A 26,043-nucleotide genomic window follows, 5' to 3' on the forward strand; every position below is an offset into this window, starting at 1 on the left:
CTAAAGATTGCATTTCAAAGCTTAATAAGCATTTCTTTATTTAAAAAAATGGAATATTCGTGGTGACAGTGAACAGACGGGTCACGGGTTCGAATCTTGGTTAATATTTTTGCTTTCGGGACTTCAGGGGGTTCTAAGTTCACCCACCTCTAATAGATACCTTATATTTTTGGGCCACGTAAAGGGCGTTGGTCATTGTGCTGACCACATGGCACACTCTTTAATCGTCGGCCATAGAAACAGATGATCATTACATCATCTCCCCTAAAGATCGCTAGGTCTGAAATGACCAGAGACGACACAGAGGACATTAGGCAAAAAGTAATTATTTTTTTTACACTCATATTTGACCGAGTCTTACTTGGAGATCATCTGACTTTCTTTTCATAGCACAAACAACGGACGTAAATGTTTTTTGAAGATACACTTTTTTTGTGTGTATGTGGGCGTTAATTTAACGAATGCACATCTTTCTTTAACATACAGGTAGTCGGAATCCTGTTAGAACCTGTTTGGAAAGAGTCAGTTTTGTGCAGTAATCTCAAGTACGTTTGTACCAAAAGGCACTTCATTCCTTCTCCACATGTCTCTTTTTAAATATAAAAATGTTATAATCTATTAAAGAAATTAAAAAATAAACAGTTGGTGGTGTCAATTTTTTTTTATTCTCACCTATAAAGGTTAAAATGACATTTTGCGTTCTGGCATAGATGAACTCAGAATATATTAGTATTGACATATATTGTGGACAAATAAGACACGCCTATCTGAATACGGACACGCTCACTCGGAGTTTATCTAATTTTTTTGTTCACAGTTCATGATCTGCTCTATTGGCAGGGCATCCGCGTCCTGGAGTCTTCGGAGCAATAAAAACAGTGGGTTTCGGTATTACAGTCTCTGGAGCTGTAGGCAAAGATTCAGAAGTCTGTATCCAGGAAGTCGGTGGAGAAGAAGTCGAGGAAGTGAATGTCACATTAGTCACTGCCTGCACGACTATAGATTTCTTCAAATAGGCTGAAGTTAAAGGCTGAGGCCATAAGCAGCCACCTCTCCCCAGTTCAGGGCAAGTGATTTCTGAAAGAGGAATAATACTAAACTTTAAAAAAAACAACGGGTTAAAAACCCGCCAAACAAGCAAGTATTGGGCACTTAGCCTGCCTTAGCATAGAAACGCACCGCAGTTGGCGGAGTTTGAACGCGACATCTAGTGACGTCCTAGATAGTGGGGGTTAGTTTGTTTTCAGTAAGTGTTAGGACTTAAAGGTGACAACATCGTATTATGGACAGAGACTCTAAGTATTATGGACAGAGACTCTAAGTATTATGGACAGAGACTCTAAGTATTATGGACAGAGACTCTAAGTATTATGGACAGAGACTCTAAGTATTATGGACAGAGACTCTACGTATTATGGAATGAGACTCTACGTATTATGGAATGAGAATCTACGTATTATGGGCAGTACGTATTATGGACAGAGACTCTACGTATTATGGACAGAGACTCTACGTACTCCACTCCTTTCAAGTTATTCAACGGTCTGAATTTAGTTCTTTACGTCTTGTGATTGGTTTGTTCTTAATAGTTCTTGATCGACTTGATCACATTTACATCTATTAAGCCAGCACAAGACAGTCAAACATCTTCTCAGTAATCTGTCCAAGCCAGACAGCTAACATACAAGACAAGTAAAGTTTCCTTTTTTTTTCAGACTTTGCGATCTATACGGCAGATGAAGTAAAGGTCATCCTTTTCTATGTTTGAATTGAACACGAGGGTATCATGTGACCAGCGTGGACCTGGATTTTGCAGACGAAATAACTTTACTCGGGGATACGATTGAATGTATGCAAGAGATGACTGACAGCCTTGATAAAAACACACCCACATAGTTATGTGTTTTAGTGACAGGTCACACTTGCCCACATTGGTCATACAGATCATGAAGAAATAAAAAAAAAGTTAAATTTTTAGGTAGCCTTATCACAAGCGAAGGAGATGTATATTGGGATGTTTCTATCGGATTGGCAATGCAGAGGCGTTCTTTCAAGAAGTGAGGCCTATCTGAACGAACAAATCAATTAGCCTGGAAACCAACACCGTACAATCATTGCCCTAACAGCTACCTATAGTTCCAGAAATAAGAGGTTGAAAAGAGCAGGGGCGGACTGGCTATATGGGCATTCTAGCAACTGCCCGTTGGGTCGGTAGGGGCACCTAAAGGACCTCATTGTAGGTCCTAATACTAATTTAAATTAACATATTTTCCGAAATGAGGTAATAGCCTACATCCTTAGACAGTGCTACCGAAGGCTTCATCCTTTAGGGCCTTAGGGATGAAAAAAAAAAACAAGGCCTATATTTCTTTTAAAAATATAGAGCATGCGTACAGTTTTCGATACATTATTCAACTTAACATAATGATTTTGAAGACAGGTAGGCCTATAATTGGAGGCCCATCGTATAATATAGAATTTATGGGCCATAGTGTATAGAAATGCCTGGGCCGATTTTGACACCCAGTAGGCCGACACTCCTTGAAAAGATGCTAAAAGTATCTCAGCACTGATGGCTGAGGATCCTGGGAATAACTTACCGACATCTCGTTCATGTCGTACCTTTTCACAAGACCGACAATCCGTGTTCGCCATCTTTGTGAAGAGAACTTGCGCCCTATGCGAGGAACGGCGCGTGAAGGTCTAAGCATTTTTCAAACTTTGGAAACCAAAAATGCTACATTTGCCACCGAATTGGCCAGATAAGAGGTCTAGGGGAACGCCGTAAGTGTACACAGAGTTGTCCGGGGCTACGCCCAGGGCGTCTAGCGTTTTTTTTTTTCATTTCTGAGTTTCAGAAAATGTTTGTCCTGTAAAGTGTAATGGCCTAGATCAACGTATTCAGCAAGCGGTCCGCTAGCGGGCTTGCCCAGTTCACTCACAAGACGTCAGTTTAACGACGTACCTATCTCGAGAAACATTGGTCCGTTCTGACCTAAGAACTTGGCAGACACTTCACGTTTTACGAAAATGAAAATATACTTAAACGTGAGTAATAATATCGTTTGACCTTGATGAACAGACAACTGAACTATGGAGTAACTACCATGCAAACACAAAACCTTTTTTTTTTATCCTTCAAAATGCCTTCACCCTACCACCCTCCCCCCTTTTTTTGTAAGCACGTAAAGTTTTATGCAAATTATGCCGAAAAAAATAATATATAATATAGATATCGATACTAAATGGGCATAGTATGTTTGGATATTTAACTACAGTTGTTTACTTTTTTTTTTAAAGTTGTTTGCTTAAGTGCATTTTGGAAAATTGCATTTTCCACATAGATGTCGCCTAGTGCGCCCCGCACTCCCAGTGATGCCACTGTATATAATTATAGTTCTAGATACCCCGCACTCCCAGTGATGCCACTGTATATAATTATAGTTCTAGATACCCCGCACTCCCAGTGATGCCACTGTATATAATTATAGTTCTAGATACCCCGCACTCCCAGTGATGCCACTGTATATAATTATAGTTCTAGATACCCCGCACTCCCAGTGATGCCACTGTATATAATTATAGTTCTAGATACCCCGCACTCCCAGTGATGCCACTGTATATAATTATAGTTCTAGATACCCCGCACTCCCAGTGATGCCACTGTATATAATTATAGTTCTAGATACCCCGCACTCCCAGTGATGCCACTGTATATAATTATAGTTCTAGATACCCCGCACTCCCAGTGATGCCACTGTATATAATTATAGTTCTAGATACCCCGCACTCCCAGTGATGCCACTGTATATAATTATAGTTCTAGATACCCCGCACTCCCAGTGATGCCACTGTATATAATTATAGTTCTAGATACCCCGCACTCCCAGTGATGCCACTGTATATAATTATAGTTCTAGATACCCCGCACTCCCAGTGATGCCACTGTATATAATTATAGTTCTAGATACCCCGCACTATTCAATATTGATTTCCAACAGTACTTACGGTCGTCATTGCTTACACTCAGCCATGACACGGCTCGCAAGGTGTAGGCATCTAACTTAGTTGAGTTTATGTGCCAGACCTCTGTAATTACCAAAATAGTACATTTGATTGACGTGGAGTAGTTGATAACAATCAAGTGAAAAGGAAACAGACTTTTAAGAGCAATACAATTACTAATATTTTATAGGCTCTCGAGGGAAGTGTAGCTTAAAATTTAATTTGAAGGATATTTTCCCAATCTGAGATACGGTCACTGGCGGATCCAGAACTTTGGAGTGGGGGGGGCGATTTTTTTCCAAACCCTAACCCTAACGCCCAGTAAACCCTAACCCTATGCATAAACGTGCGTACAGCTTTTATATATATATATATATATATATATATATATATATATATATATATATATATATATATATTCGATATATGAGAATAAAATAAGACTGTTTCTCAATCTTTAGCGAAAAAAAACAGAAAAAAAAAACAGTCATGTTGAAGCCTTTCTCTTGCAAGCTTGGGGGTCTGTGAGAGCGCTCTAAGCTTCGTCGGTGGAGTTCGGGGCTTCGCCCCTACACCCAAAAGCGTTTTCTTGCATTTTTCACTGCAGAAACGCATTCTCCTGACATCTACAGCTTATTATTCATCAGTGAGGTTCGGGGCGAAGCCTCGACGCTATTCTTATTCTATATGCTAGGACAAAATATTACAAGTTCTTCTTTCCAGGTGCCATTAGAACATGGAACTAGTGACATAGCTAGGAATTTGCCATAATTTGGGGGCTTGAGCTCTTTGCATTTTGCGTAATATTTAGCATTTAATGTGAAAAACACTAATTTGGCCCCCAAGTGGTGACCCGGGGGGATTTTCAGATTCTCACCCTCACCTAGCTTCGCCTCTGCATGGAACGGGTCTGCTTAATCAGCCAGTTGTCTCTTATTGACATGCACAAGCTGATTGACACATCGATACGCGTAGGACGTAATTCTCTTTTGAAGGAACGACTGTAACTTATTATGCAGGGACAGTTTTGTCTTTTGTGGATGCCATAAACAATTGTCATCTACATAACACTTACCGTTATATTTAAATAGGAGATTTTCATTACTTGTATTGTTTCTACTAAACAACAGGATGTGATACTGATGAGAGCTGTTTAATGGAGCAAAGTCTATAAAACTTAGAGATTCGTTCACCGAGCCTTCAATATCTGAAATAGTTCAGTAGGTCTATTTAATGTATTAAAACAAAAATTGAGACGAAAATTTCTTTAACTTATATACAACAAAAATAAATTCGTTTATTTGACTAAAAATATAACCTCTCCTTCTCTCTCTCTCTCTCTCCTCTGTTCCTGGAACCCTCCTTTTTTTGTACTCTGCGCATGATAATGCTCTCTTATTTTAAATTAGAACGGACCGTTATTTTCTCTTTCTTTTCTCTTCATATTTCTTTCATTCTCCCTATCTCTCTTACACTCTTCTTCATCTCTTCCTCTCTCTCCTTCCCTCTCTCTCTCTCTGTCTGGAACACTCCCAGGGGCGGACTGGGTGTCAAAATTGGCCCGGGCATTACCATACGATTCGGCCCACATCTGAACACATGTTTACGAAAGTGAGATTCAATAACGTATTCTATTTCTACATGTAAATAGACTTAGGGGCTATAGCAGCGGTTCTCAACCTTTTTAGCTCGGCGACCCCTTTTTACAATTCCACACTATGCGGCGAAACCCCCTCCCCTTCCTCCAACCATATTTTTTTTTCATAGCCAACGTAAGTCTATGTTTATGTAGTAGTGCAATACATTAGTTCAACGTTTTTCATATAAGTGTTCAGCTTCATTCTACAACTTTCATTATCATAAGGGCAGAAAGAAAAAGATGCCTTTCATATGACAAGCAAGCTGTGGGCCGGATCGTGTGGTAATGCCCTGGCCGTTTTTGTCAAAATGTCAGGTCGCAACTTATCCTTACTCTTTGGAATTGAAGACATTCGCATTATTTATTAGGGTAAGTAGGTCGGCAGACACCTAGGTAGGTAGGCAGACAGACACCTGGGCATGTAAGCAGACACCTAGGTAGGTAGGCAGACATTCAGGAATGTAGCTTAGTTAGATATCTAAGTAGGCAGGTAGGTAACTAGGTAAATTTGATAGCAGACAGGTAGGTAAGGTACGTGGGTAGATAGGTAGGCAACCAGGGAGGTAGACTGATAAGTATGGTAGGTAAACAGTCAGGGAGGCAGGTAGGCAGACAGACAGTTAGGTTGTAAAGTGATTGCAGGTAGGTAGGTAAGTACATATTGAGTCTACATTTATCATGTAATATTTAACAAATACATTTACTTGGAAACTGAATGTTAGTCTTATAGTAGTAACACAACGGGTTCTTAATTATTCCTGGTACGTCTTGATCTACAATCAGGAGCGTGTAATAGGATTGAGGGTTCTCGACAAACTCTTTAGTATACACTTCAGACAGAAAACAAAAGCCAAGAATTAATAAGGAAATACTAATAGACAAAATTAAAAATTCTTGTAATAGCTTGTTATATATTTTCTCTAGTATTACCTCATTCTCTTATTATTTATTTATAAGTTCACTTTTTTGTGTCTACATTTTTCAAATTTTATGTTTCCTTCAATTCTTATGTTTATCGTCTTGTCTGTTCTTTAAACGTCCCTCCTTGTCTAAAAGCTTATGCCTTTACAACCTTGCGAATTTTTTTTTTGGTTCAGACTTATATAAACTAAGTAAAAAGAACAGATAATTAGCTTACAATATGAATTGAAATAAACCCAGGATACATTTTTTTGAACAGACAAAAACAAAAAAAAAACGTGTATTAAATTTCATGTGAAACAATTCGACGGTTCCTGAGATCTCTTGATGATCAGTGAATTAGTCAGTCATATTTCGCAAATCTATTATAGATTGAAAAATCTGTGTGTATGTGTTTGTGTGTGATATAATATACGTACGCATAGACCGATTGATCATTTAACAACTAAACTTATATAAGTAAACACAATATTCTCCATACTTTGAAGTGGGGCTCCAATTTCGAAATGAACCTTAATTATTCCTTTGAAGGCATTGACGCGTGTGTCGCTGTACTTAACTTGCATATTGTCCCCAGGCCTCGCTCTCCAGTCCACGTACCATTCCTCACTCATTGAATTGTGCTCAGTGAAGTCGCTAAATACAGAAATAAAAATATAACAAGGTTACAAAGACAGTTTGTGTGGAAATACAAACTCAAAATTGGCCCCCGAAGTGGTCCACCCTGGCAGGTAAAAAGGCAGGTATCAATATTTTCAGAAAGAACATCAGAATTAAATTCTATCGAAGACAAATGACAGAGGAGAATGGAGAAAGAAGGTTGACAGATCTTGTGTGGTGCCCCAGCGGTCCAGCAGACCAAAGGATAGGTGAAAGTGAATGTGAAGTTAAATGCGAACCTGGCCTAACTGATGTCTTATAATGAATATCTAATTGACCTAATTGTTTGGTAAAGGGTCAATCTCTTATTCATTCAAATCCTAAAAAAAAAATAATAAAAAAAAAAACATTTCCGTTAAAATTTTTTTTTTTTAAATTCCTTTAGTTCAGTGTACTATAGCTGTAGTGTAACACTGCAGTTCACGCAATAATATGAAAACCTACTTATTAATTGTTGTTTTAAATTATGCCCAACTTATATGCATACTAAATAGATTTTTTTTTCTTAAAAAAAAGTAAACATTATTTTTGGGTAAATGTAGTAGTTTGTGGCACGAAACTTATATAACGTAGCAATGCAATACAAATGTAAAAAAAAAAATTCTTTAAAAAAAGTCTAAAACCATTTGCATAGATGTGTTAAAAATATGGCAAATGGTTATCTCATCTACTAAAGAGCCACAAGTGTTTGTTACTATTAATGAAATATAGTGGCCGAGTAGTTAAGCGCTTTGCTTCCAAGCCTGGGGCCCTGGGTTCGAATCTCGCTGAAGACTGGGATTTTAAATTTCGGTATCATTAGGGGGCCCCAGAGTCCACCCAATTCTAATAAGTACCTGACTTTAGCTTGGGAAAGTACACATGACACCCTGCTCGTTAACCATTAGCCAAAGAAACAGTTAACATTAACATTATCTAGATTTCAGATAGCAAGGTATGAATTTGGAGTTTTTTACTTTTAATGAGGTTACAAGTTACAAGTTTCTATAAGGGAAGCCCAAAACAATTGGTAAAAAAACAAACAAACAACAAAGCTGTCAAAGGGAAAGAATTCCGAACTTGCAACTATATTTCTCAATAATGTAGAAGTTAAATCACAGTACTTAATATCAAACAAAATTATTAATAATCAACAATTAATTGACTAACTGGTTAATTTTTAATTAATTTATGTTTTGTTTTAGGTACGATAAATAATTGTTTAAAGTTTCAACTTGATCCGAGAATGGGTGTTGGAGAAATAACGTGTTCACTTATCTAAGGGGCCCAAACCCTTCATATTTAGTCGTATCTGTGAATACTCAATGATTAATTTCATTTTTGGTAACAAACAAGATAATTAATTAGCAGTAATTAATTAAATAATTATCTTTTTATTGATTCATTTCTTGTCTCTCCCAATGAATAATTGTTTCCATTTGATCCGAGACTAGAGGGTGGGAGGGGGGGGGTGGGAGAGGGGGAAGCATAAAAACATTTTATAAGACAAACAAGCAGATAGAAAGACAGACAGACAGTGTGAATTGATATAAGCTTTGTAAAAACAACAAAACTTCTCTATAAAACAAGATACGCTTATCTGACAACATTTCCACCATTCGTTATTAAAAACAAACAAAACAATTCGCTGCTCACTAGAACTGATGGTGGCCTTTGATTTCTCATCCCATTCATTTCTTATAATACTTGGTGATCGCAAATAGACCTGACAGTGAGCTTTGTACAATCATTAATCTAGAATCTAGATTTAGTCTAGTATTTTATATTTGTATATTTGAAAACATTCTTGGCGCTCATACTTACATAAGACGAGGCGCAAAATGTTCACCTAAGTCTATTTATTGAATCTTTTTTTTTTTTTTTAATGAACAAACTTTTGTTTAAAAAATACATTTTATTAAGTAATTTGAATTGGACACACTCCGACACAGTGGTGCCTCTTATTGTGGCCATATTCAATTAATGTATGTACTATAGCTAATCATCTTGAAGCACTATGTTTACTAGTAGGCTATTACTAGTATCTTCAAATTTAGATTGCCAGGTTGTTCTTCTGGTTTGTGATTCTAAATGGAAGGTTTGGCTGGGTCCAAAGCAATGCCAGGGTGGTTGTGCGAATACATGTCTGGCGTAAACTCATCAGGTTTCGGAAGTAAGTAAATCTTTTCGAGAAACATTTAGGCCTATTTAATCAACTCTTTACTGAATACAAAGAAAGATTTCAGTCCAGTGTGGGAATCTGCGCTAACGTCACGTGTTACAGTCCAGTGTGGGAATCTCCACTAACGTCACGTGTTACAGTCCAGTGTGGGAATCTCCACTAACGTCACGTGTTACAGTCCAGTGTGGGAATCTCCACTAACGTCACGTGTTAACAAAAATCTTGTCATTGATGAAAAGAGGTTAGCCAATTTCTAAGATGGCTAATTAATTCTGAAAAAAATTAAAACAGTCAAACGATAGTTTTTAATGTGTCCAGCTAGTGATTTATATCCCAAAGATGTACATAAACTGTCAAATGACTATGCAAATGAGGTAGTTAAAGCCATTTTTGAAATAGAAGAAATCTTTCCACCCCACAAGAGAGTGCAAAGTAACAGCAAGCATTGACTTACGTTTCTTTAGTTGAACACTTACTAAAGTTCCGATTCTGTGTATTGTCTGGTAGTATAGAAGTTGACGTTGACATAGTGATCTAAGTTGACTTTATCGAAATTCTGAAATTTGACGTTCCCTTGTTTATCTTCGGTAGTGTTGACATCTAGTGATGGAATTGAACATATGCATTTTGTATTTGTATTTGTTGGTAATCTATATTTATATAATTCTCTTCTTCCCTAAACAGGTCAAACAAGAAGTAAAACAAAGATCACTCTCTTATTTCTGCGGATAGTCACCCCACGAAACAAAACAAGAGGGGGGGGGGCGGGGAGAACACGTTTTCACAGCTCGCTAGGGATGGCTGCGCGCTGGACTGTCAAACCCTGCCCGCTCCCATCCCATGCGGGAGGTTTGGACTAGGAAGTAAACTATCGTCAATTCTGAAGGAACATCCGAAACATGTGAAACATTTTACATACACTAAATAGCAGGGACGGACTTAAGCATTGTGGGGCCCCATTTGAAACGGATTTCGCGGGGCCAAGTTTGGGTAGGGAAGCGGACAATAAGTCAAATTTAAGAGTTTGTATTAGAAAATAAATTCGTCTATGCATTTTATTCATTCTTTACTACGTACAGAATTACTTTATGAGCCTTGCGTGTAGCAAAGTCATACAGTATATCATAATAATTCTGCTTCCCACATAGATCCCGCTCAATAGCAAGAATTACTAAATGTTTCAATTTATCTTTGAGAATTATTGACATCAAGTAATTCTTCATTAGTTTGAGGCGCGAGAAGCTTCTTTCACCTGATTACACAATTACGGCTAATGCATAATGCCGTTTTTATTAATAGCGCGTAGGATTGACGTTTTCCATATTGAATGACACCCCAAAATGACAATTTTGTTCTATGTATTTCCGTATATTTTAAGAACTTTTTCGTATATTTTGCAATTTCGGGAGATTTCCAGGAGCTCCTGGTAAATCGACAGGAGTGCGCGGGAAATCTGTTTTAAGTTATAAAATGGTTTAATTTAATAATTTATACACCTTGAATTAGCGCGGGTTCCATGAAAGTGCGGATCCTTCGGTCACATAGGTTGCAGTGGCCTAAGACCGGCCCTGCAAAATAGCGGCGTATGCTATGCCGCCGGTCGACTAGTAAAGTAATATAACCGTAATTACAAGACTAATGAAATCTTTATAAGCATGTTTAACTAGCAAGAAAGGACAAAGAAATAACAGAAAAAGTAGACAGGCATATATATATCAGTGGCGTAGCTAAGGGCTAAGTTCTATAATCCCGGCGCGGCAGCTCCTCATGATGCCTTCAATAAATAAAAATAACAATGCAAAAAATAAAACATTGAAAAGATTTTTTTCTCCAAGATGTGTATTCATTGTTAAAATATTGATAATTTGCGGGAAAAAAATCACACTTGTGAATCTTACTTTGTTTTTTATAACAAAACTATCAATAATTATATCAAAATATATAGGCCGTATTTGTTTGTTTACAACATTGTTCAAGAGTCTCAATCGCTTTGTCCTCGCTGTTCGCACGATGTGGAATTATAACCTCAAACTTGGCCCCTGTAGTGGTACACAATGTTAGTAAAAAGGCGGCAGGTTAAATATTTTCACATGGGATAACGGATACTATGAACTACAGACTATCAGCAACAACAACCGTATCTCCTTCCATACACACAGAAGCGACGTGTCGAAAGTGTGGCTGATACTGTTGTATTGTTAGATAGATAGATAGATGATAGATGATAGATAGATAGATAGGTAGATAGATAGATAGATAGATAGATAGATAGATAGATAGATAGATAGATAGATAGATAGATAGATAGATAGATAGATAGATAGATAGATGATATATATATATATATATCATGAGCGTAGCCAGGATTTTTTCCGCCGCAAAAAAAAATTAATAGTATGTATATGTGTGTGTGTGTACATGATCTTTATTACATTCTGACCCTTCATTCGTTCGGAAGACGTTTATTATGCCCTAGAATGTTTCTTCCTGGAGTTAGTGGAAAAATTGTATAGAGTCCCCGCCATTGCCAGCAATGGGGTCTGGGGGAGCGCTTGAAGCTCCTCCAGCGCGGGGCGAAGCCCGTCCGCCTAGCTCTATTTCTGGTATTGAAAGCCAATAAAATGAATATTCTGAGGTATCTACAGTAAATTTTCCTGCTATTAAATGTTTTATTTCAAAAACCTAAAATGTTATTCTTACTGCCTTACTGGCGCCAACTTGTACTAGGATGTCATCGCAACCCTTAGTATGCGTAATTCATTTGTCGGAAAACATGTCTCGCAAACCTCATGCGACGCTCTGTCACAACCTAAACTAAGGTGTCGACTCCCAATTCGGCATAGGATTTCCTTTATTTAGCCCAAATCTCTATAACTGACTCCTCAAATCTTTCTTGGCCATCTTTGTTGAGCCACATTTAGTGTTTTTCAATTTCGGCAGATGACTATTCAATGCACTTTATTAATGGAGCCCCGCCACTGGTAGAAATGTGTAACCTCTCTTGAATACGCTCTTGGAATTAGGTGACTGTAGTTTGCTTTAGATTTTATATCGAAATGGGAAGTTTTATCGTCAAAATCATCTGTTGTGGATTTTAACTGGAGTTATTTTTTTTTTTTAATTCAAAACCCCATTTAGCTACGGTCTTAGAATTTGGTAACTGTAGTTTGCTTTACAATAATATAGAAGATAGAAGTTTTCCACCTCAAAACTCTCTGTAATGGGATTTTAAACTCAAAAACCATCTGGAGGGGTTTTAAACTTTTAAGAAAAGCCACATGTAGGAGAGGGGTTTTAAACTCAAAACCCCCAATTGGCTTGGCTACGCTCAAATAATTTTGGTGTGTAATTTGCTTTTTTATATTAAAGAGGTATTTTTTTAGCATCAAACCCCTCTGAAAGGGGATTTAAACTCAAAACCCCTTTTGGCAACTCTCATAGCATTTTGAGTGCGTAATTTGCTTTTTTTTCTTATATTGTAGAGTTATTTTTTTTAGCTTCAAACACCGCTGGAGGGAGTTTAAACTCAAAACCCCTTTGACTACGCTCATAGAATTTTGAGTGTATAATTTGCTTTGTTTTTAATATTAAAGATGTATTTTTTACCTTCAAAATTCCACTGAAAGGGGTTTAAACGCTCATAACATTTAGGTGCATAATTTACTTTTTTTTTCATATTGAAGAAGCATTGTTAGCTTCAAACCCCGCTGAATGGGGGTTTAATCTTAAATCTGAGTCGAAACCCATTTACCTACGTTCATAACATTTTAAGTGCGTTATTTGCATTTTTTTTAATATTGAAGAGGTATTTTTGAGCTTCAAACCCTACTGAAGAGGGGGAGGGGGTTTAAACTCAAAACCCTCATAGAATTTTGAGTGTGTAATTTGCTTTTTTTATATCAAATAGGTGGTTATAAAATAAAAATCTTCCTTAACTGTGCTCTTGGACTTTGGGGATAGTCGTTTGCTTTTTTTTTTTGTGTTTTGTTTTTAGAAGAGAGGGATTTAACTGCAAAAAACCCTGGTAGGGGGTTTTAAACTAAAAACCCGCTGGTAGGGGGTTTTAAACTGAAAACCCCCTGATAGGAGTTTTGAACCCAAACCCCCTTGGTAGGGGGTTTTAAACTCAAACCCCCCAGGTAGGGGTTTTAAACTCAAAACCCCCTGATAGGGGTTTTAAACTCAAAACCCCTTGGCAGCGCTGGGGCAAGTGATGGTATAGTAGTAAAATGTCACCCAAAATAAACAAAATCAACGCAAAAAAATCAATTACTGAATTCCGATTCCCCCTGCGGGGGGGGGGGGGGGGAAGGGGGATTTCATTTCGGGGAGGGGGGGTTCCCCCCGGCTACGCCCATGATATATATATATATATATATATATAGATAGATAGATAGATAGATAGATAGATAGATAGATAGATAGATATGTGAGCTTGCGCTCCCAGAGCTAGTTTTATATGCAATTTTAGCTATTTTTTAAATGTATTTTTGTTGTATAGGTTAGAGCTATTTTTATATATTTTATTTTTATAGGTTAGTGTCAGATTTTATAATTGTACTTCCGCATATTTATATAGGTTAGTGCGGGATAGTATAAAAAGGGATGTACTACATGCTGTCTGAAAACAGTTCAGTGTACAGTTGACTAGTGGTCAGTATAGTATGTCTGTGTGACAGCCGAAGATCTTTGTGGTCTGTCGTCTAATTATTTTATTATTCTGTACTTGGGACGGCCTGCTATTATTACTGCTGTTACTGATGAATAGTACCGTTGAAATACATGCTGCTGTATCTAATATTACTGCTATAATTGCTGTTGTAGATCTATTCTAATTCTAGGGAATCTAGTGTTATTTTCTAATTTTGTTTCTGCTATAAACAGCTATTGATAGATCTAGTATTGTTATTGTTGCTGTAGATCTAGACTAGTGTTATTTTGTTTCTTTATTATCGCCTTAGTAAACTTAGTTATAGGCTAAGTGGCTTAGTTATTGTCTGTTTCTTGCTTTAGCTAGTTAGTAATTAGTTTAGTCTAGTTAGTAGGTACTAAGACTAAGGTGTTCTTGTTTTAGTGTTAGAGTTATGGGTTGGTTATAGTAGTAGAATATTGTAGGTCTAGATTAGTTTATTGTAGTGTGTTTATTGTAGATCTAGGTCTAGTGTAGTAGTAGTAGTGATTTAGTTAGATAGTTGGTTTGGTTAGTTTGTTGGTGTTTGTAGTGTTGTAGATTTAGAGGGTTAGTATTAGTTGTTTTCATTGTAGTGTATATATTATATTTTACTATTGATTTTTTTTTATGTAAATAAAGTATCTTTTTGTTTTATTTATCGTAAACTAAAGTTTGTTATTTTGTTTTCATTTAGTTAAGTTAGTATAGTTAGTTGTCTGGTTACTTAGGTGACTCTAGCCCCTTGGTCACCATACCGAGGTGCACAGATTGAGCCCACCCAGTAGCGCAAACATCTGCCTACTGTTGGTAAATTTTAATGTTGAGCAGTAAGAATAGGTCCTTTCCCACTCGCGCCTGCCTGACCTGCTCACAGATAGATAGATAGATAGATAGATAGATAGATAGATAGACAGATAGATAGATAGATAGATAGATAGATAGATAGATAGATAGATAGATAGATAGATAGATAGATAGATAGATAACAAACAAGACTAACATTGTTTGAATTTATCAATACATTCTTCGCTGCAAGTGTAGCTCTCGATGCAGGCCCTGTACTGCTGATAGAGTGTGTAGCCCTCAGTATAATACACTTGTAAACCGACGATGGCTGGCAAACAAATAAATAACATATTTTAAAACTTGTGTTGTTACTTTTTGGTAAGTGTATATAATGAATATACAGGTATACATGATACAGTCTATTTATTCTAATGCCAAGTCACTGGTTTTCATATATATATATATATATATATATATAATATATATATTATAGGATGTAGGAATTTTAAAAACAAAGTCGCTTACTGCAAAGAAACGATTTTGAAGAAGCTACATAATAAGAGAAAAATGTATCATTATAAACTAATACAAATCTTATTCCCTTTTTAAAGACAAACATTTACCCATTTGATGTTGGGAGTACTACGGACTTGCCATAGGAACTACACAAGACGGATAGACAAACACGTTTTTCCTTTTTAAAAAGTTACTTAGATTATTAGTCCACTCTTTGAACTTAGTTCGACAGTTATCGGCTGCCTCTCTGGTAGGATTCACTTTGATGCAAATTTGATACATTTCTTCGTCCATGGTTTTCAGTCTTGTCTTTTGCTCAAACAGGATGATGAGGATTGGATTCTTGTTGGCAGAAGGATTAGCTGGTGGCTGATACATGCCGTAGATCTGGAAATAACAGACAACATTCTTTGACCCTCACTTGCAAACAAAGAAGATTAATCAAAACTTTGATATAAATGTGTTGAAATTGATATAGATTTTTACAAATAAGTATATCAACTCACTTTGTCTCTCTTGTAAAAAGTGTGCACACGTTATTTCTCTCACAGGCGAGTCACTGGCAATCTCGGATCAAGCTGAAATTCGGCACAATTATTTCTTTTACCTGACAACACATGAATCAATAAAAAGAAATTTACCAGGTAATTAACTTTCAGTAATAAATTATTGTGTTTGGTATCTCGAAGAAGGGAAAGATATTGTAATTGGCTGAAGTGGAGGTGTAAGCTGAATTAGTCCCCTTTATAGGTCGTCGTCTGAGTCTTAGTGAACACAAACCTGATAAATAGTATGAGACTAAAGAAACAAGAGATAACTATACAATCTTCCATGTTCATAATCTCTCCACTAGAAGAGTGGTTACCGTGTTGGCTTGAGAAGTCTGAGAAGGCTTAAGCCATGAGTGCAAATTTATCAATACAAGTACGCTTAATATTAGCTTTGTTTTTTTAAAGTATTTTTAAAAATATTTCTTGTTTATACATTTTTTTTCTAAATGGATCCGTTTCCTGTTGTTATTGTACTAAAGATAACTAGTTTACTTATGGAGCACATGACTACAATGAAATTCGGACATATTTATTTATTTTTTAAAGTCTGCAATACTCTTAAATTAAAAACAAAGATTTATTTTCTATAAATCAATAGATTTTCTATAGTTCAATTACTCTATAAGCCACTAACCTTGCATCTAATAACTAAGTGATGATTTCTCTATAAGCCACTAACCTTGCATCTAATAACTAAGTGATGATTTCTCTATAAGCCACTAACCTTGCATCTAATAACTAAGTGATGATTTCTCTATAAGCCACTAACCTTGCATCTAATAACTAAGTGATGATTTCTCTATAAGCCACTAACCTTGCATCTAATAACTAAGTGATGATTTCTCTATAAGCCACTAACCTTGCATCTAATAACTAAGTGATGATTTCTCTATAAGCCACTAACCTTGCATCTAATAACTAAGTGATGATTTCTCTATAAGCCACTAACCTTGCATCTAATAACTAAGTGATGATTTCTCTATAAGCCACTAACCTTGCATCTAATAACTAAGTGATGATTTCTCTATAAGCAGCTCATCACGATTATCTATACAAACATTTACACACCGGCTACACCCGCGTATTTGTTCACAGAGTTTTGTATTGACTATTATGGCTGGAATAGCCCCTCCTTTTTACAAGCCTTATATCAATTCTGTCTGTCTGTCTGGTAAAATGTTTGTACACGTTAATTCTCCGACACCCTATCTCCGATCAAGCTGAAATTGGGCACAATTATTTCTTTTACCTGACAAAACAAAAAAATCAATAAAAAAATTAATTAATCCATTAGTTAATTAACTATTGGTAATTAATTATTTTGTTTGGTATATCGACTAAGTGTAAGAAATAACTCATGACTAAAGAGGTGGAAAAAGCTGAATTAGCCCCCCTTGTAGGTCAAGATACAAGATTACGGTCCTTCTATAAGCCACTAACCTTGCCTTGTATATCTCCATTGCTTTCTTTTACTACATTATACCACCATCCACGGACTTTCAGCATTCCGACATCGAAGAGAACCAAGGAATAAATTTTGTCAGCATCAGCATCCCAATCGACCTCTGGCTGATTGCGATAAGCTTCTGTTGTTTGCTATCAAGCAATATGTTCATATAGAATTAACAATTCATGTAGAATTTATTATAGCATTTTTTTTTTTACATTTTTAAACACGAGCATCGTCGCAGAATTTAAGCTTTGAACAATATATCACTATCTATCTATCTATCTATCTATCTATCTATCTATCTATCTATCTATCTATCTATCTATCTATCTATCTATCTATCTATCTATCTATCTACCTATCTATCTATCTATCTATCTATCTATCTATCTATCTATCTATCTATCTATCTATCTGTATCTATCTATCTATCTATATCTATCTATCTATCTATATCTATCTATCTATCTATCTATCTATCTATCTATCTATCTATCTATCTATCTATCTATCTATCTATCTATCTATCTATCTATCTATCTATCTATCTACCTATCTATCTATCTATCTATCTATCTATCTATCTATCTATCTATCTATCTATCTATCTATCTATCTATCTATCTATCTATCTGTATCTATCTATCTATCTATATCTATCTATCTATCTATCTATCTATCTATCTATATATATATATATATATATATATATATATATATATATATATAGATATATAGATATATATATATATCTGTCATAAGAATTTCCGCATTTGTAATCGTTATTAGGGCATATCATGTGTCAGGATTATTAGATCTTGTGTCAGGGTTCATTAGATCTTGTATCAGGGGTCATTAGATATTGTGTCAGGGCTCATTAGATCTTGCTTCTTGGTCGTTTCGCATGTTTTCCGGACTGTGGTCATGATGGCCGTGAGTTCGATTCGTACCTGCTGCCACGCCTTGCAGTCTGCAGGTGGTATGAGATGGGACGCATTGTCGTCACTACTGAAGAACGCGAGAAACTTGAAAGCCAGTCTATCTGGACCTGAGCATCTGTCGGCATTATTGTGGAAGTATCTGTCGTTATATCTTTTATCTGACTACTTATTATACCTTGTATTGAGGTCACATTGTATATCTCCAATCGTTCATTACAAACTAAGTTGACATTAATTACAGGCTTAAAAAAAATATTAAGCCCTCAATTTTTCCTTTCTAAAATATTAAAGCTGATTCCTATTGTTCGTTCAAGTATTAAATGTATTTACTTTGAGTGGACGTCCTTCTGGGTCAAGTTGAAAGGGTGGGACTTCTGCCAACAGAGTTGTCTTGCCACATACATCAACACCCTCTAAGTTAGAGGGAAAAGAAGAAATAAAAATTGTTTTTTTTTTTGTAAGTTTGAGAACATTTTCTATTGTTTTGTTAAAGACCACATCACACCATTAACAAGCCGTAGGAGAAATACAGTTATCTAAGTGGACCAAACCCTACATATCAAGCCATATTTAAGAATATATAAGAAGGATTAGTTTCCCTTGTTGATATCAGACAAAATGATTATTTATCAGTCTAATTGATGATTGTTTTTTTTATTGATTCTGTATGTCTGACACTGTAAACATAACAAAGTGTGTAGGTCTGACTGTGTAAACATAACATAGTGTGTAGGTCTGACTGTGTAAACATAACATAGTGTGTAGGTCTGACTGTGTAAACATAACAACGTGTGTAGGTCTGACTGTGTAAACATAACATAGTGTGTAGGTCTGACTGTGTAAACATAACATAGTGTGTAGGTCTGACTGTGTAAACATAAGATAGTGTGTAGGTCTGACTGTGTAAACATAACAAAGTGTGTAGGTCTGACTGTGTAAACATAACAAAGTGTGTAGGTCTGACTGTGTAGACATAACATAGTGTGTAGGTCTGACTGTGTAAACATAACATAGTGTGTAGGTCTGACTGTGTAAACATAACATAGTGTGTAGGTCTGACTGTGTAAACATAACATAGTGTGTAAGTCTGACTGTGTAGACATAAAAAAGTGTGTAGGTCTGACTGTGTAAACATAACATAGTGTGTAGGTCTGACTGTGTAAACATAACATAGTGTGTAGGTCTGACTGTGTAGACATAAAAATGTGTGTTCAAATAAAATGTGTTGGCCTAGTGTGTAGTTTTATCAAAGCATGAAGGATTGAAATATTAATCTTTATTGTTCTTCTTTGACAAGGTAAATATAATTAAACAAGATTACAAAGACAGTTTGTGTGGAAACACAAACTCAAAATCGGCCCCCGAAGTGGTCCACCCACGCAGGATTCAATATTTTCAGAAAGAACATCCAAATGAAATTATATAAAAGACAAATGAGAGATAAGAATGGAGAAAGAAGGTTGGCAGATCTTGTGTAGTGCCCCAACGGTACAGCAGATCAAAGGATAGGTGCAAGTGAATGCAAAGTTAGATGTGAACCTGGCCTAACTAGTTCCCCTTTCAGACCTTGTGGTCTATAGGGCAGATGATGTAAAGTTCATCTGTTTTTCTGGACTACGGTTAACGAGGTTGTCATATAGCCAGCACAACGACCAACCGCCTTTACTTTTCCCCAACTAATATCAGGTACCCATTGGAGCTGGGTGGACTCAGGGACGCCTAAGGATTCCGAAGTTGAAAATCCCAGTCTTCACCAGGATTCGAACCCGGGGTCCCCGGTTCGGAAGCCAAGCGCTTTACCGCTCAGCTCCCGCGCCTCTCCTGGCCTAACTGAAGTCTTATAATTGATATAATTGTTTTGAAAAGGCTCAATCTCTTATTCGAATGCTCAAACAAAAAAAAAGTAAACATTTTCGCATTAAAAGAAAAAGTGCACGAAAATGACGTTTACAAGATTGCTATTCGTGTTAATTTAGGTCTAAATTATAATGCATACTAATTAGCTTTTTCTCTTTAAAAACCTGCTTGCATAACTGATTTTAAAAATTAGATTTTTCGCTTTCAGAAAAAAAAAAGTAGCCGTTGCATCAGAACTTTGAATTGTCTAAAATATTGTGATGTCGGATTTTCAATATCTTTTCTAGTTTACGAGATCTAAACGGGACAGACGGACAGACATTTCGCACAAAACTAATAGCGTCTTTTCCCCTTACGGGGGCCGCTAAAAAAAAATTACTGCCCCAGACTCCAGAGACAGTATTTTGTTTCTGCATTTTCGATACCTATAATTATACTCATTTTGGTTTGGTTTGTGCAAGAAGAGTCAATGAAGTGGTCTGCAGAAAAGAGGTTTCTTCAATTCGTTGCTGTGACCTATGTTGTTGTTGCATCACATGTGGATAGAAAGGACAGGGCAACTGTCTTATTGGGCCTCAGATGGAATGCGGAGGCGGCTTTTTTTTCTCTGTGTGAAATTTTTACCCCCCCCCCCAAAAAAAAAAAAAAATGGAGTATGAAGTTTCTTAAATTTTTCAGACGACGACTAGTTGTTGTAAACGGAATTAATAAACATTGCAGCAAAGAACATAAACAGTTTGAGTGTGTGTGTAGTTTCAAAATTAAATCTTATCTTATCATTTGTGTTTCACATTCTCCAATCAATAAGTAGCCTGTAATCTACAAATCATTAAATGAGACATAAGTTTTTTTCTTTTCATATTCCTGATATGAAGGAAAGTAGAACTCAAGCTGTATAATTCCTATGTGCATGCAGACTTGATGTACTATTGCATTTGAAATCAGTATGGACCACTCTCGACTTTTATTTCATTACACTGCCAACTGACTGAAGGCGTTATTAAAAAAACAACAGTACAATTATTAATATAAGAGTGCATATAGACCATAAGAGTTAGAGTTTGGACCAAAATGTTGAGGTCGAAGATATTTACTTAAGCTACTTCATGTTAAGGTTCTTGCAATATGAAAGAATACTAAAAAAACAACAACACAAAGCTTATATTTAGTGTAATTGTATCAATCAGTTTGAATCAGTCGTGTATTTAAATTTGTAATAGATCTAGCCTCACAATAATAAATCTGTGCGATTAGAAATATTTGTACCATTTGTTTTTGTTAAGCGCAATTTCATATTGTTAGCTTTCTCAATGCGCCATGAATCCTATCACTTGTCAGGGCTAGTTGTGTTGGGGGGTAGGGATGAAGGGGGTATCTGCGTGTTACCATGATCGCTTTTTAAATGCATAAAAAGAATTATACGATTTGAATTCGAATTCAGGGCTCAAGCCTCCTCAAAGGGGGCTAATTCAACCGATGCCACCACATCTGTCCAGTACGAGTTCATTCCCGTGTTTGATAGCAAACAAAATAATGTGCACATTTAGACCTGATCCAATAGTGGGTGTGGGAGAAATAACGTGTACAAACTTTTTACCAGACTGACAGACAGAGTGAGTTGATAGAATTCAAACAAATATATTAATTCTACAACTGAAATTTAGGTGACTTGTCTCTTTATTTTCCATCTAACAACTGACGCGTCTAGCTCAGCTGAAGCAAGACCCCGGGCAAAACCCAGCCCAATCACTTGATCAAAATGACGTCACTGGCTGTCTGCTCGTGATGCTGTATTATATCTCTTGCTATGATTGCCTTTTTAAACAATTCCCAGAAAGGCGATGCTCAATAGTGAGCTGTTGGAGGGGTTGTAAGATGAGTTGATTGACGTCCGGATAGAATAAAATTAACTCGCCCAGTCTGCTACGTGACAGTGCATGTTATCTTAGTTATTGAGTACTATAAACGCTGTTCATTTGTCTGTCCGCCTACTTTTGGACCATCTTGTATATGAATTATATTAAATAATAATTATAGCTTTTATATAGCACTAGAAGGTTTTCCGTGCTGCCTTTAGGTGCTCAGTAAACACAGCTCTGCTCTGCTCGAGTCGGGTGTGGAACCTAGGGCCCCCTTCATAGGTAACAAAGCCAAACCAAGTTCAAGCGTACTTAGCCTCTCGGCCACGCTTTGCAAGGTGACAGAATGGAAAAACACTTTACCTTTCTCGGCTTTGAAGGTTACGTTCAATACCTTGGTCAGAGTGATTTCACTAGATATACCAGCTCGTTCTAGTATGGACTCCAAGTGTTCGCGCCTGTAAAACAGACTTCCATAAAAGGCCAGAAAAATAAAGTAAAATAGATTTTTCAGTCATCATCAAGTTTTTTAATCACACCTCATTTTTTTGCGGTCAAAGTTTTCTTTCTCTTAGATAGCCGAAAAGAAAAAAAAAAGAAAATGTTTTAGAAATTGAAAATAAAGGAAAGAAATGTATTTAGAGTTTTAAAAGAAACATCAAGAAATAATGGGCCACGCAGCGCATGCAATAAAAACATAATCGGAGACTTCCATTTGAAATGTTGGAACGGCAATCTTCTAGATACTTTTGATACGTAACTTCCAGACTGACGATTCTGAATTCCAATACAACTCAAAGTAAACTTTTTTTTCACACATCTGTGACCAAAGTAACCTTTTTCTTTTACACCTCTGTGACCAAAGTAAACTTTTCTTTCACATCTCTGTGACCTAAGTAAACTTTTCTTTCACATCTCTGTGGCCAAAGTAAACTTTTCTTTCACATCTCTGTGGCCAAAATAAACTTTTCTTTCACACCTCTGTGGCCAAAGTAAACTTTTCTTTCACATCTCTGTGGCCATAGTAAACTTTTTCTTTCACATCTCTGTGACCAAAGTAAACTTTTTCTTTCATACCTCTGTGACCAAAGTAAACTTTTTCTTTCACACCTATGTGACCAAAATAAACTTTTTCTTTCACACCTCTGTGGCCAAAGTAAACTTTTCTTTCACACCTCTGTGGCCAAAGTAAACTTTTCTTTCACACCTCTGTGGCCAAAGTAAACTTTTCTTTCACATCTCTGTGGCCAAAGTAAACTTTTCTTTCACATCTCTGTGACCAAAGTAAACTTTTTCTTTCACACCTCTGTGACCAAAATAAACTTTTTCTTTCACACCTCTGTGACCAAAGTAAACTTTTCTTTCACACCTCTGTGACCAAAGTAAACATTTCTTTCACACCTCTGTGACCAAAGTAAACTTTACTTTCATACATGATCAGCATCTCACTAGTTACCTGACATTAAAACAATTCACTTTGAGGTTGGTGTTATTTCCTGTACACTCTGTTTGGTTTTCCCCAAACCAAGGGTAAGACTTATCTTTTAGCTTTTCCAACAGGCTATCAGTAGCTGCAAGAAGATCACAAATTAGCCAATTAACTAAACAGTATCACAACAGATTGAATGTATTCAGATAGCTCTGAGTCATAACATGATCCCTGGGTGGAAACTTCTTTTACCGATTCAATTGTACGTCATCTTGTGTAAGTGTGTTTTGTCTTACAGAACATGCTAACCATGAACAACTTTTAGAAGAAAATGCACAAGAATCACTAGGGTCTACTTGGGGAATTTGTTTTTAGCGCAGATATAAACAATAGCGAGGCCAATTACTGCTGTTTGGTTTCCGGCAGCCGTGTCGATAGACCGAGGCCATTCGTCATAGCGGGCCTGAACCCTGACCCGCGACGTCGTAACCTGTGGACAGTTTAGAGTTCTAGACTTTACTATAGCTATAGTACTACTGTAGTATATTACTATATTATATATAGATCTAGTCTATAGATAGATCATAGACTATGATAGACTAAAAAAATGGACTAATCCATGTTTAACTGAAGTAAGACTACCCTAAGGAGTCTATCACTAACCTGGTGTAGCAGATACTCCAGATGTAATACAAACCACTACTAGTACTGATGCTATATAGCTCATTTTTGTGGTCATAAGTGTAGATCTAGATGTAGTTTTTTTCAAAACCTATGCTGGTCTATCTCAAACTAGATCTCAATATGGAGTCTCCATTCGATGTTCAGTTGTGAGACTAGTAAAAAAAAAAGTGTGCTTTTTGTGATGACGTCATTGTGTGCACAAACCATGCGGCATTGATATTATTTAAATGAATAGATTTTATCTCATTTTATAAAATACAGACGTGACATTAAGTAGAAGATTATTACGACCTACGCGTGCCCCTAGGTCAATCTAATGTTTGTTAATCAATGACTTAAAGTCGTTGGTATTCCTGGCTGACTCAGGCAACCCATTCTATGCTCTTATAACACGAGCATATTTTAGGTTTACTAGTCTAATGTTTTGTTTTCCCCTTTCAACAGTGATCCCACTAGTTCACGTTCACAGTCAGTTAGCTTTAAGAAAATCAAAGACACAAGATCTGAAGATTGATTCAATACCTATAACAGGATAGAGGAGTCTCTTGGCAAGGAGCTGTGAAAAATTTTTGAGTTAATGGACCTCATTCATCAATCATAAACGAACAACATTTAGCCACGTGATTCTCTATATCTTCTATACAAATTATGTAATCCATAAAAGCTGTCACGTGATACGTATTTTTCATTGTTTTATCTATATTGTGACGTGCCTAAATGTGTTTATTTACTATTGGTTTTATTTACAAGGTTTTATTCAACTAGAGCGACACATGAACTGATGAAAAAGACAGTAGCACACTAAATCAATGTTGTGAACACATTCTCAGGACGTTATAACTAGCATCAACTATTTCACCACAGTGTTGAAAACTTGTTCTTGACATCGTAAAATTTGCTTTCAAATTCCAGTATTAAGGAATCAAAAAAAGACTTGTACTTGTCAACCATATCAATAGAAATAGTTTCACCTTTCAGCAAAGGAAAATTACCACATTTGTTGCAATAATGTCGATGGTAAGCACTGTGAATTAGAAATATTAGTAACAAGTCACAGTATGATGTGCTCCAATGAACACAATGGTTTCTTCCTTGAAATCGCATGTTATTCTCAATACCAGCTAGCGGATACTGCTGAGGTACCATACATCGGAATGTTTTGTTTCCAAATCTTCAAGTACTTGTCGGAACCGCCCTAGTTCTGATAAGTTTGATCACTGAGATGGTTGGGTCAATAACATCATTGATATTTTATGCAGTTCTCACAAACTTTCCCTTGCTGAGTTCATGGTTGGGTCAATAACATCATTGATATTTTATGCAGTTCTCACAAACTTTCCCTTGCTGAGTTCATGGTTGGGTCAATAACATCATTGATATTTTATGCAGTTCTCACAAACTTTCCCTTGCTGAGTTCATGGTTGGGTCAATAACATCATTGATATTTTATGCAGTTCTCACAAACTTTCCCTTGCTGAGTTCATGGTTGGGTCAATAACATCATTGATATTTTATGCAGTTCTCACAAACTTTCCCTTGCTGAGTTCATGGTTGGGTCAATAACATCATTGATATTTTATGCAGTTCTCACAAACTTTCCCTTGCTGAGTTCATGGTTGGGATATTATTCTTTAATTTTACTAACAAATTACAAACCTTTTGTTTTTCGTAGTCAAAGCACGGGCACTCGCCATCTTGTTCTATGCCAACCCAACACTTATCTTATACAATACAGACGTTAGTTCAAAAAAGAAAACGATAACGTCCTACTCGTCATGCATCTAGTCATGCATCTAGTCATGCATCTAGTCATACATCTAGTCATGCATCTAGTCATGCATCTAGTCATACATCTAGTCATGCATCTAGTCATGCATCTAGTCATACATCTAGTCATGCATCTAGTCATGCA

The 26,043-nt window shown here is 36.4% G+C and overlaps 1 protein-coding gene across 1 annotated transcript; it reads right to left on the bottom strand.

Annotated features, from left to right (window-relative positions):
- Window positions 1–642: 642 nt before the first annotated feature.
- On the bottom strand, window positions 643–24,290 carry LOC106079865 (uncharacterized). Its single transcript, XM_056036615.1, has 13 exons — window positions 24,111–24,290; window positions 23,475–23,589; window positions 22,382–22,476; window positions 18,633–18,715; window positions 17,352–17,507; window positions 15,555–15,747; window positions 15,059–15,172; window positions 9,863–9,986; window positions 7,047–7,201; window positions 6,349–6,474; window positions 5,081–5,212; window positions 4,009–4,089; window positions 643–1,077 (listed from the first exon to the last, which is right to left on the bottom strand). Exons 1-13 carry the CDS (start codon window positions 24,184–24,186, stop codon window positions 812–814), a joined length of 1,716 nt encoding a protein of 571 aa, XP_055892590.1. The 5' UTR covers window positions 24,187–24,290; the 3' UTR covers window positions 643–811.
- Between the last annotated feature and the right edge of the window lie 1,753 nt (window positions 24,291–26,043).

Source organism: Biomphalaria glabrata, chromosome 7 (assembly GCF_947242115.1).
Source record: "Biomphalaria glabrata chromosome 7, xgBioGlab47.1, whole genome shotgun sequence".
Lineage (NCBI taxonomy): Eukaryota > Metazoa > Mollusca > Gastropoda > Planorbidae > Biomphalaria > Biomphalaria glabrata.

Excerpts from the sequence above, each read along its gene's own strand:
- LOC106079865 (XM_056036615.1), bottom strand. The coding sequence starts at position 24,186 with ATGACCACAAAAATGAGCTATATAGCATCAGTACTAGTAGTGGTTTGT. Across the intron at positions 17,508-18,632 it reads CAGAAGGACGTCCACTCAAA|CAAACAACAGAAGCTTATCG; the intron begins GTAAATACATTT and ends ATTGCTTGATAG. Across the intron at positions 9,987-15,058 it reads TATTGATAAATTCAAACAAT|ATGTCAACACTACCGAAGAT; the intron begins GTTAGTCTTGTT and ends TTCCATCACTAG.